A 12,949-nucleotide genomic window follows, 5' to 3' on the forward strand; every position below is an offset into this window, starting at 1 on the left:
CCTTTTCTCCACTTCATGAAACTCCTCAGGTCACACGACTTCCTCTGACAAGGATGCAAGAATGCCCATTCCCCTGTCAATTTTAATGCCACCTTTTCCCAGCCCCTTCTGACAGTTGCAGGTATTTAGCACCTTCCTTCCAGCTGATAACATTTCAAAGGCTAGGTGAGCAAAATGGGGCATCCTCTTCTGCCTTTGAATAACACCACCTGTAACAGCGACCACAAGGAGAAATACCCCTTCTCGGGCCAATGTCCTGATGTACTAACAGTGATAAACACAGAAGGCTGGAGTAACCCAGCGGGACAGGCAGCATCTCCAAAGAGAAGGAATGGGTGACGTTTCAGGTCGAGTCCCTTCTTCAGACTGAAGAAGGGTCTCGACCTGAAATGTCACCCAATCCCTCTGAGTTACTCCAGCTTTTTGTTTCTATCTTCAGTTTAAACCAGCATCTGTAGTTCCTTCCTACACAATAGACAATAGTTGCAGGAGTAGGCCATTCGGCCCTTCGAGCCAGCACCACCATTCAATGTGATCACGGCTGATCATTCTCAATCAGTACCCCGATCCTGCCTTCTCCCCAGACCCCCTGACTCCGCTATCCTTAAGAGCTCTATCCAGCTCTCTCTTGAATGTATTCAGAGAATTGGCCTCCACTGCCTTCTGAGGCAGAGAATTCCACAGATTTACAACTCTCTGACTGAAAATGTTTTTCCTCATCTCCGTTCTAAATGGGCTGCTGTGTTATCTGCTACAGTCAATTTATTGAAAACAGTGCCGCATGGTTTCTCTTGTATGGAAATAACTGATGAAAAAATTGCCGCAATGCTCCAGTGGGATTGAGATCCAAATCTGTGAATCTGTTTCATGATATGGATTGATAGAGGAGGACTATGCAGCACTGCACAGTAAAAGCTTGATTAACTAGCATTTTACTAATTAGCACTCTCGTAACCTAGAGAGGGCCAACACACCAGGTTGCCAGAGAGGCAACATTGAGAGCACCTGATAGGGTTAGTCCCAAGGGAATACCTTGGAAAGTATTGGGCTATTTACTGAACCAGCACCTACTGTGCAGCATACACCGTATTTATCTCCAATGGTGCTCTAATTAGTTTAGTTTAGAGATACAGCATGGAAACAGGCTCTTCGGCCCACTGAGTCCGTGCCGACCAGCGATCCCCGCACACTAACACTATCCGATACACATTAGGGACAATTGACAATTTTATCGCGCCAATTAGCCTAGAAACCTGTAAGTCTTTGGAATGTGGAAGGAAACCGGAGCACCCGGAGAAAACCCATGCAGGTCACAGGGAGAACGTACAAACTCCAGACAGCCCCTGTTGTCAGGATTGAACCCGGGTCTCTGGTGCTGTAAGGCACCAACTCTACTTCTGCCCCACTAATCCTGAAGCAAAATGAACTGCTGCGCATTATACCTCCGAGTCCTATTCTCAGAATCTGAGCATCCCGTTTCTCCCAGGAATTTCACACGTTGTATTTGCCCTCTCAAGAGTGTGCTAATCCAAATGTTTTCCATCATTGGTTGGCTGCTCAGTAAAACAATATTTCTTAATTAGTATGTAAAAATGAAAGAAACCCATACGTCACAATGTATTAGAAAGTGAAGGGTCTCCCGATTCAAAAATTTTAAAATACAAAAACATTTATTCAAAAAATCTCGTGTCAAATTACACATCCACAAAACTTTTATTAGGCTACAAAGATTGACAAAACTATGGTTACAATAGATAAGCAATGTAATTGAAAAAAAATGCTAATAAAAGGAGTCCATGTTATTTTACTTTTGGCTACAAGGCTCCCTTTCAAATAGCTTTACTCAGTTATAGCACAGCGTCCCAAGGGTATAGACCCACAGAAACAAGTCGTGCCTCACGGCTCGGGTTTATCACATCAGATTTTAGCCTATCTTCTACACAAAACAAAGCTATCTCAAGGTTTCCATTCAATGTGGAAGCACAATCTCTTCTATTGCAATCTTACAGGTGAGGAGGCAGACCCCCACAAACTACACAATATCGTTGGTTGAGTTAATCCTCTTCACCTTCTTCCGATTCAGATTCTAGAAAACAAAAGTCACAATTAAAATAAATACATCTGATGATTTGATTACTGCTTTCCAAATCCTATTTCCACTGTTATTATTTAGAAATATTAACAACGAGAAGTTGAAGCAAGAACTATATTCAACATTTCAAGTTCATCGGTACTTTTTTTTTGCAGTTTTCGTTCTCTCTGGAATTGTAATGGTACTTTATTGCTCGATAAAAAATGCTTTACCAGATTTCACGAAATTATAAAGAAATGAATTCTTAAAGTCAATTGTATTTCCCGAGCGAATTTAATGATATTAAGTAGATGAATTTTACATGTACTGCCATGTGCAATTACATTTCAAGATCTTGGCGTGTCTGCTCATTAACTTTTTTATTCCAATGAGATCAATTTTTAGGTAAAATGAACTAGTTTACAGTCACACAGGAGATGCAATTACTTCAACCACAAACATGCAAGATGTTAATTAACATTAAATTGCTTCCAGCACTGAAATGTACTGAGGATCTTTCTAGATCATTGCTTAACTTTAAGACAAGACATCTTGAGCTATAATTTGGTATAACTTTCTCTAACACATGCCTTATGTTAAACAAAAAAAAACAGTCTATGTTGACAACTATAACATTTTGTGCTAAAACAGTGAATTGTGCAAACAATTTTAAATAAGCACAGTAAATGTCACTGAAGTATGAACAGAATAAAATATAGTATCAAATTATTTGAATTAAAAAAATTGTAAAATAATGGACCAAGCAACAGTTTAAAAGTTCAGGCGCATTATGGCAACAGAGCAATAGAATACAACTAAATGTTAAAAACACAAAGGTGCAACGTGTTTTAATTGAAATAAGATCTTTCCAGGCTTCTGCTCCACTTAATTTTTCCTACTTTTGCCTTACCCTGGCCTCCAATATGTGTTCATGGTCTGTATATGTGCACATTTCCCAACCTCTATTTTACTGCTTTTTAAATGCCATCCATTGTCACATCCATCACATTTGGTGGCGACTCCATGACTGAAAGATTAATTTACTTGTTCGCCCCCCAATTACTGCCTGACTCACAGAGCGTTTCAGAATATACAGGATGGCTTCAATGGCTTTTGTTTGAGCAAATAAATGGCTTTTCGACCATTGACTTTTGGCAATGCAAACCAAAACAATCGACTCACATAATTATCCAGAAACATCTCACGTTTTAATTAGGATAGCATTATCCTTTAAGGTCAGTAATATAGTTTACAAGCAAAGGCTTTTTAATTGTGTGATACACAACAGCATGTGCTGGCAGCAGTTAATTAACTAGCACTCACAGGGTCCCGAGTGGCTGCAATAACTTAAAATAAACCATTGGCCAGCAAAGAATTTTAGTAGTCACAGATCAAACCTTCTATAAAGTAATATTTCATTACATGGGAGAAATATACTCTCCCTGAATTTCTCCACCCTGAAGCAATATTATTTGAGATACAAAATCACAAAAAATTTTTGGAAGAAATTAAAGATTCTTGTACATTTGTTTGCATATTCACACTACAAGATTCTCTCGTTTTCCTGCAAGAATATACTCTCAATGCAAGAACAAAATAAGAGCTGACCATTCGGCTCTTCAAGCAGCTTTGCCATTCAATTAGAATAAGATCAAATCCAATTTCCACTCCAGCTTCGTCTTCCTCACTGGAACGTGTCAGATCATTCTGATGATCTGGCATTTAAAGGACCCCATAAAGTTTCACCAGTAAGTGGCCAGTAACGGCTGCTCCCACTTTACTCTCCCCAGCCAAAATTGATTGGAAGGAGGCCCTAGCAGGGAAGACGGTAGAACAGCAATGGCAGGTATTCCTGGGAATAATGCAGAGGTTGCAGGATCAATTTATTCCAAAGAGGTGGAAAGACTCTAAGGGGAGTAAGAGACACCTGTGGCTGACGAGGGAAGTCAGGGACAGCATAAAAATTAAGGAGAGGAAGTATAACATAGCAAAGAAGAGTGGGAAGACAGAGGATTGGGACTCTTTTAAAGAGCAACAAAAGTTAACTAAAAAGGCAATACGGGGAGAAAAGATGAGGTACGAGGGTAAACTAGCCAATAATATAAAGGAGGATAGCAAAAGTTTTTTTAGGTACGTGAAGAGGAAAAAAATAGTCAAGGCAAATGTGGGTCCCTTGAAGACAGAAGCAGGGGAATTTATTATGGGGAACAAAGAAATGGCAGACGAGTTAAACCGTTACTTTGGATCTGTCTTCACTGAGGAAGATACACACAATCTCCCAAATGTTCTAGGGGCCGGAGAACCTAGGGTGATGGAGGAACTGAAGGAAATCCACATTAGGCAGGAAATGGTTTTGGGTAGACTGATGGGACTGAAGGCTGATAAATCCCCAGGGCCTGATGGTCTGCATCCCAGAGTACTTAAGGAGGTGGCTCTAGAAATAGTGGAAGCATTGGAGATCATTTTTCAATGTTCTATAGATTCAGGATCAGTTCCTGTGGATTGGAGGATAGCAAATGTTATCCCACTTTTTAAGAAAGGAGGGAGAGAGAAAACGGGTAATTATAGACCAGTTAGTCTGACATCAGTGGTGGGGAAGATGCTGGAGTCAATTATAAAAGACGAAATTGCTGAGCATTTGGATAGCAGTAACGGGATCATTCCGAGTCAGCATGGATTTACGAAGGGGAAATCATGCTTGACAAATCTACTGGAATTTTTTGAGGATGTAACTAGGAAAATTGACAAGGGAGAGTCAGTGGATGTGGTGTACCTCGACTTTCAGAAAGCCTTCGACAAGGTCCCACATAGGAGATTAGTGGGCAAAATTAGGGCACATGGTATTGGGGGTAGGGTACTGACATGGATAGAAAATTGGTTGACAGACAGAAAGCAAAGAGTGGGGATAAATGGGTCCCTTTCGGAATGGCAGGCAGTGACCAGTGGGGTACCGCAAGGTTCGGTGCTGGGACCCCAGCTATTTACGATATACATTAATGACTTAGACGAAGGGATTAAAAGTACCATTAGCAAATTTGCAGATGATACTAAGTTGGGGGGTAGTGTGAATTGTGAGGAAGATGCAATAAGGCTGCAGGGTGACTTGGACAGGTTGTGTGAGTGGGCGGATACATGGCAGATGCAGTTTAATGTAGGTAAGTGTGAGGTTATTCACTTTGGAAGTAAGAATAGAAAGGCAGATTATTATCTGAATGGTGTCAAGTTAGGAGGAGGGGGAGTTCAACGAGATCTGGGTGTCCTAGTGCATCAGTCAATGAAAGGAAGCATGCAGGTTCAGCAGGCAGTGAAGAAAGCCAATGGAATGTTGGCCTTCGTAACAAGAGGAGTTGAGTATAGGAGCAAAGAGGTCCTTCTACAGTTGTACCGGGCCCTGGTGAGACCGCACCTGGAGTACTGTGTGCAGTTTTGGTCTCCAAATTTGAGGAAGGATATTCTTGCTATGGAGGGCGTGCAGCGTAGGTTCACTAGGTTAATTCCCGGAATGGCGGGACTGTCGTATGTTGAAAGGCTGGAGCGATTGGGCTTGTATACACTGGAATTTAGAAGGATGAGGGGGGATCTTATTGAAACATATAAGATAATTAGGGGATTGGACACATTAGAGGCAGATAACATGTTCCCAATGTTGGGGGAGTCCAGAACAAGGGGCCACAGTTTGAGAATAAGGGGTAGGCCATTTAGAACGGAGATGAGGAAGAACTTTTTCAGTCAGAGGGTGGTGAAGGTGTGGAATTCTCTGCCTCAGAAGGCAGTGGAGGCCAGTTCGTTGGATGCTTTCAAGAGAGAGCTGGATAGAGCTCTTAAGGATAGCGGAGTGAGGGGGTATGGGGAGAAGGCAGGAACGGGGTACTGATTGAGAGTGATCAGCCATGATCGCATTGAATGGCGGTGCTGGCTCGAAGGGCTGAATGGCCTACTCCTGCACCTATTGTCTATTGTCTATTGTCTATTGACACTGCCTACTCATTATGTCATTTGCTTTCCCCTCAAGTGCGGATTCCACCCCACCTCCACCCACAGGGTCCAAATGTGTCCTTATCCATATCTTAAAGTTGCAGAAATTTTGATCACTGTTCCCAATATGCTTTGCCACTGATATCCCAATCATCTGGCCACGATTATTTCCGAACACAAGGTCTAGTATGGTCCTTTCCATGGTTGGACAATCTAAAATCAAGAAATCCTCCTGGATGCACATAATAAACTCTGCCCCATCTAAGCCACATGCACTAAGGAAGGCCCAGGGGAAATTAAACTCACCCACAGAGACATCCCTGCTGCTTTAGCATTTTTCCAAAATCTGTTCCTCACCAGCTGGCTAATGGAAGACTGACAGAGTGCTTGCATCTTTCTTATTTTTGAGGTCCATCTATATTGTCTCTGTGGATAAGCTCTCCAGTATGTAGTTTCTGAGTGCAACTGTGCCACTCTCTCTGATCATTAAAGCAACTCCTCCACTTCTTCCAAAACCCTCTCTTTCATGTCTGTCATATTGAAACTCAATATTGAGTTGCTCATCCTGCCCCGCTCTCCACTAAATCTCTTCTTTATCAGTGAGACCAAGCGTGGACTCGGCAGCCGGTTTGCAGACCACCTCTGCACCGTCTACAATAACCATCACAAGTTCCCAGATGCAGGTCATTGCAATTCCCATTCCCACACCAAGCTGTCCATCCATGGCCTTCTCCACTGCCGGCATGAAGCCAAATGCAAACAAGAGTGTAATTGCACCTCATATTCCTCCTGTGTAGTGAGCTATTGTACGAACATTGAATTGTGCAGTCTCAGAAAACCCTTACTCGCTGTTCGTTTGTTCTCTCTCTCGCTCTCTCTCATGCACTCTCTCTCGCTCTCGATCGTGCACACCCTCTCGTGCACTCTCGTTCTCTCTCTCTTGTTCTCTCTCTCTCTTGTTCTCTCTCTCTCGTTCTCTCTCAGAGTAGATTAAGTGGGGGAATAGCATTGATCAGATTGCTCTGAGTGTTAGCATAGACTCAACGGGCCAAGTGGTCTCTTTCTGCATTGTATGAAAATATTAAAATACTTTATATGCAAAATAAAACCATGCAAAATACTCCAACTGTGGCCAAAAGACTTTTTATAAAAATAATATACTTCCTTGCTTTTGCATTCTGTCTTTATTTCTGAAGGGACACTTTTTAACCACTTTTTCAAATCTCATCCATGTGTTCAACTTAACTATTAGATTTATTTCAATCTTAAAAACAAATATTTGTCAAACCCTACTTCTTTCCCAAACTGTCCCTATTGTATGTAGGATTGTGTTAGTGTGCGGGGATCGGTGGTCAGCACGGGCTTGGTGGGCGAAGGGCCCGTTTCCGGTCTGTACCTCGAAACTAAAATGTGTATTAGAATGCAACTTTTAAAAAAGGACGGCACGGTGGCTCAGCGGTAGAGTTGCTGCCTTACAGCACCAGAGAGCCGGGTTCAATCCTGACAATGGGTACTGTCTGTACAGAGGTTGTACGTTCTTCCCATTACCGCGTGGTTTCCCCCCTGGTGCTCCAGTTTCCTCCCAAACTCCAAAGATGTACAGGTCTGTAGGTTAATTGGCTCCATAAAAATTGTAAATTGTCCCTAGCGTGAAGGATAGTGCTAGTGTACGGGGATCGCTGGTCGGCACGGACTCAGTGGGCCGAAGGGCCTGTTTCCATGCGAGTCTCATTTCTCAACCAAACCAAACTCTGAGTGAAACAGTTGCCCCTCTTAAATCTCTCTCCTCTTGTCTAAGAATCCTCTAATCTGGGAAAAAGGACCATGAGCTTTTATTTTATTCATGGCCTTCATGATCTTGTTCATCTGAATAAGGTCACCCTTCAGCCACTTATGGACCAAAGAAAAAAACATCAGTCAATCCAACCTCTCCCTGTAACTCATTCTCACAAGACCAGGTAAAATCCTGGTGAATCTCCTCTGCACCCTATCCAACTTAATGGCATCCTTCCCATCGCCTGGCAACCTGAACTGCACAATTACTCCAAGTGTGGTTTCACCAATGACTTGTACAACTGAAAACATATGCAGCAAACTAATTATTCCAAAATGTACATTTGCTGAGGGAATGGTAGTTTGTGTGGGAGGAAAAAATGGTTAATGCTCTAAATCTATTGTAATAAAATCAATGATATAGTATAATACTACCTTCCTCAGCGTTTTGTAGCCACTCGACAAATTTCTTCATCTGGTCAAGAAAGACACTTTTGCCCTTTGCAACATGTGCTTCCTTGTACCATTTCAGGATGGCTTCTTCACTCAGAACATCAGCTGAAATTCAACCAGTTAACAGAAGGTCAACTTTTAAAAAAAGAAATCTAATAGCATACGGATTGCAGCACAGCAAAAAGCTGCTACTTTTCCTGGACCACCACAATGGTAGTCCGTGACAACCTGATCATCTCTCCCTCACGAGCGGCAGATGTGTAATGTATTTTTTAGGTTATACGCCCTGCATTGGACCGATCTATCTCTACTATATTTCCCATAACTCTTGCTGACCATGTTGTCATCATTTTGTTGCCATATCACACAAGGATTAATTTTGTTAGGTGCATTAAGTACAGATGACTTCATAGTTTAAACTGTATATGCGAGGGAGATCTATAGTCCTGCACAACTTCTATAATATATGGGGCAAGATTCTGCCCTTGCTTTACAATTCACAAAATACTATACACGTAACCAAAGTACTATAAAGGTGCATCATGACTTCTTGACTCTTATGCTTAATGCCCTGACATATGAAAGCAAGCATACCATCCATATGTCTTCATTACCACTCTATCTACTTGTGTTGCCACTTTCAAGGAGTTGTGGAATTGGACCACAAGATGCTTCTGTGCATCAGTGCTTTAAAGGGTCATGCCATCTGCGGATTTGTGACACCAAACTTCTGGAGAATGACTTTAGATGAAACAAATTAGAAAATTCACCTCGTCTATGGAATTGGTGCAGGCTTGTGTGCAGACAAATTAGAAGTGGGAAAACTTATTTTTTCTCTTTAAAAAATCAATTATTTAATGGATCAGTTCACTACCATATATGTGACTGCAGCTTTGTGAATACTAAGTACTGAAGCCTTGAGCTTCTTAGTTTAGTGTAGATGCAGCATACTGTTCATTAAAAAATTACAGCATTCATTTTATCATCACCTCAATGCCAATGCTTGTACAGAACACCTTCTGGGAATGCATTATCATCTTTAAAATAGAATTTAATGCCACTTCGAACCATGAAAATATTTTCATAAAATACAATACTTTTCTCTCTGGTGTGGTAACAACTGTTAATTATTTGTTTAAACATTCAAGATTAAACATCTCTAAGTTTGCGGATGACACGAAGCTGGGTGGCAGTGTTAGCTGCGAGGAGGATGCTAGGAGGCTGCAGAGTGACTTGGATAGATTAGGCGAGTGGGCAAATGCATGGCAGATGCAATATAATGTGGATAAATGTGAGGTTATCCACTTTGGCGGCAAGAACAGAAAAGCAGAGTATTACCTGAATGGCGAACGATTAGGAGAAGGGGAGATGCAACGTGACCTGGGTGTCATGGTGCACCAGTCATTGAAAGCAAGCGTGCAGGTGCAGCAGGCAGTGAAGAAAGCGAATGGTATGTTGGCATTCATAGCAAGAGGATTTGAGTTTAGGAGCAGGGAGGTTCTACTGCAGTTGTACAGGGCCTTGGTGAGACCGCACCTGGAGTATTGTGTGCAGTTTTGGGCTCCTAATCTGAGGAAAGACGTTCTTGCCTTAGAGGGAGTACAGAGAAGGTTCACTAGATTGATCCCTGGGATGGCGGGACTTTCATATGAAGAAAGACTGGATAGACTAGGCTTGTACTCGCTGGAATTTAGAAGACTGAGGGGGGGTCTTATAGAAACATATAAAATTCTTAAGGGGTTGGAGAGGCTAGATGCGGGAAGATTGTTCCCGATGTTGGGGGAGTCCAGAACCAGGGGTCACAGCTTAAGGATAAGGGGAAGTCTTTTAGGACCGAGATGAGAAAACATTTCTTCACACAGAGAGTGGTGAGTCTGTGGAATTCTCTGCCACAGAAGGTAGTTGAGGCCAGTTCATTGGCTATATTTAAGAGGGAGTTAGATGTGGCCCTTTTTGCTAAAGGGATCAGGGGGTATGGAGAGAAGGCAGGTACAGGTTACTGAGCTGGATGATCAGCCATGATCATATTGAATGGCGGTGCAGGCTCGAAGGGCCGAATGGCCTACTCCTGCACCTATTTTCTATGTTTCTATGTAAAATCAACTCAGTATTTCCTCGCAGCTATTTAAGACAATGTTTGTTCATTGATAAGTTTACAGGGGCCATTATAATCATTTTGAACAATGAATGATTCGTTGGAAGAAGAAAACGGTGTTTGAGAAGATTACTTTGTGGGTTAAAAAAACAACATTTTCTGCAACCCATTGGTTGTTTCTTGTCTTCATCTACGAGAAGAGAATGGGAAAGGCAATTGGTCCAAATTTTCCATTGGAAATTTTTAATGACAACACTCTCCCATTTTGTCACCTTTCCCACGGCTCTCCATCACTGTCAACTGAGAGGCACAATATTGATGTGCAAAAAATTATTCTTTGACTTGCCCTGTCATTCATTGAAAATTCGTTGGCTTTGCAGCAATTTAACATCACATTATTTTTCTCTCTTTTATCACTATTCTTTCACTTTCATGACCGTATCCTGAACTCGGTCTCTTTAAAAAAAAAAATCCTGTGTGTAAAGATCATATTCATAGCTTATGCAAGCTAAGTGTGAAATATGACTAGATGCATAAACAAGGCAGATAAATTATCCAATGTAAATCTGTAACCATTAACTGCAGTAAGCCCATTCCAGGTTGTAATGATCTAGGTTGGGCCCACGGTTGAGGTCGAGGAAGGCATCGGTGGTCTATGACGGGCCACGTGGGTGCCGGACGGAGATGGACGAGAACAAAGGTGGACCAGACGTTGGGGGGGGGGGGGGGGACCACCATGAGGGAGAGCAAAGAGGAACCCGGCACTGGGGAGAGGCAGCCAAGAGGGAGAACAAAGTTAGACCCGGTGTGGGAGAACCGCCATGAACCAAGGGGGACCATAAATGGAATGTGGTAAAAGATTTGTGTAAAATGGAACACATTGTAACTTTGTCAGCACCCTTTAAATGGCAGCTCTTTACATACCTTGGGTATGTGAAACAAAGAATATCACTAGGAGAAGGGGAGATGCAACGAGACCTGGGTGTCGTGGTACACCAGTCATTTAAAGTAAACATGCAGGTGCAGCAGGCAGTGAAGAAAGCGAATGGTATGTTGGCATTCATAGCGAGGGGATTTGAGTATAGGAGCAGGGAGGTTCTGCTGCAGTTGTACAGGGCATTGGTGAGACCACACCTGGAGTATCGTGTACAGTTTTGGTCTCCTAATCTGAGGAAAGACATTCTTGCCATAGAGGGAGCACAGAGAAGGTTCACCAGATTGATTCCTGGGATGGCAGGACTTTCATATGAAGAAAGACTGGATAGACTCGGCTTGTACTCACTGGAATTTAGAAGATTGAGGGGGGATCTTATAGAAACTTACAAAATTCTTAAGGGGTTGGACAGGCTAGATGCAGGAAGATTGTTCCCAATGTTGGGGAAGTCCAGAACAAGGGGTCACAGTTTAAGGATAAGGGGGAAGTCTTTTAGGACCGAGATGAGAACTTTTTTTTTCACACAGAGAGTGGTGAATCTGTGGAATTCTCTGCCACAGAAGGTAGTTGAGGCCAGTTCATTGGCTATATTTAAGCTGGAGTTAGATGTGGCCCTTGTGGCTAAAGGGATCAGGGGGTATGGAGAGAAGGCAGGTACGGGATACTGAGTTGGATGATCAGCCATGATCATATTGAATGGCGGTGCAGGCACGAAGGGCCGGATGGCCTACTCCTGTACCTATTTTCTATGTTTCTAACTTGTCACATGTGACAATAAAGTATCACTCATGCATTTGATTGTCCTTTGATAAAAAAATGCCAATTTCTTTACCTTTGTAAAATAGCACAACGATTTTCTGGAAAGCCTTCATAAAGTGGATATTGTCATAGCAATATTCCTGAACCTTCTGGAGTAGGATCAACTCCGACTGACCTTGAGTACTGAATACTGCAAGAAGTGGTGCATATTGCTGAAAAATATTAAAAGCAATTTAACTAGCTATACTTGCGTGAACTGCATAACAGCAATTTTCAAACTATTGCATTATACGTCTCTATAATTTTTGTAAGTAAAATTTGATTTTCTCACACATTCAGAATAAAATAAAAGTGCATCAGGTTGTTTTCAAAGGTCCTATTGGTACTGAGCTGTAATTGTAATTACCCTAACTAACATTTTTTCATCCATTCTGTTTAAAATAATAAAACTGCCTCCATATTTACCCCATACACTCTCCTGTAACACAATGCTTTGGGCAGGAATGGTGTCTTGAAAATGAACCCATTTTGATTCTTCTAATAGGCATAAGTTGATAGTTGATCGAACATTCTGAGATTTATTTATGCCCATTTTTACTATGTTACTGAATGGTTAAATATAAAAACTATTCCAATGCCAAAGTTATATTTTTAACCTCTAAAACTTAAAATGAAATAATTTGGCCAAAGTGCTCAGTATTTTGCTTGTGGATCAATACCTTAAGATGTTTTAAAGCTTGTTCTGTCACCAGCTCTTCTTTCTTGTTCCATTCAACAGCATTCATTATACAGGTCCACAGTAGACCAATTACTGCTTGCTCGAGCAGATCATTTCTCTTCATCTCCTCCTTGACATACAGGATGATCTAAAAAAAAATACGAGAGGTTT

The 12,949-nt window shown here is 41.8% G+C and overlaps 1 protein-coding gene across 1 annotated transcript in view; it reads right to left on the reverse strand.

The window, feature by feature from the left end:
* Window positions 1-1,689: 1,689 nt before the first annotated feature.
* The window catches only part of bzw2 (basic leucine zipper and W2 domains 2), a 60,231-nt gene continuing 48,971 nt past the window's right edge, over window positions 1,690-12,949 (reverse strand). The window contains exons 9-12 of the mRNA XM_078428836.1: window positions 12,780-12,926; window positions 12,134-12,272; window positions 8,255-8,377; window positions 1,690-2,086 (exon numbers count right to left, since the gene is read on the reverse strand). Of these exons, the coding sequence (XP_078284962.1) occupies window positions 2,055-2,086; window positions 8,255-8,377; window positions 12,134-12,272; window positions 12,780-12,926 (441 nt within the window). The 3' untranslated portion in view covers window positions 1,690-2,054. The remainder of the gene's footprint in view (window positions 2,087-8,254; window positions 8,378-12,133; window positions 12,273-12,779; window positions 12,927-12,949) is intronic.

The sequence above is a fragment of the Rhinoraja longicauda genome, chromosome 2, assembly GCF_053455715.1.
Source record: "Rhinoraja longicauda isolate Sanriku21f chromosome 2, sRhiLon1.1, whole genome shotgun sequence".
Lineage (NCBI taxonomy): Eukaryota > Metazoa > Chordata > Chondrichthyes > Rajiformes > Arhynchobatidae > Rhinoraja > Rhinoraja longicauda.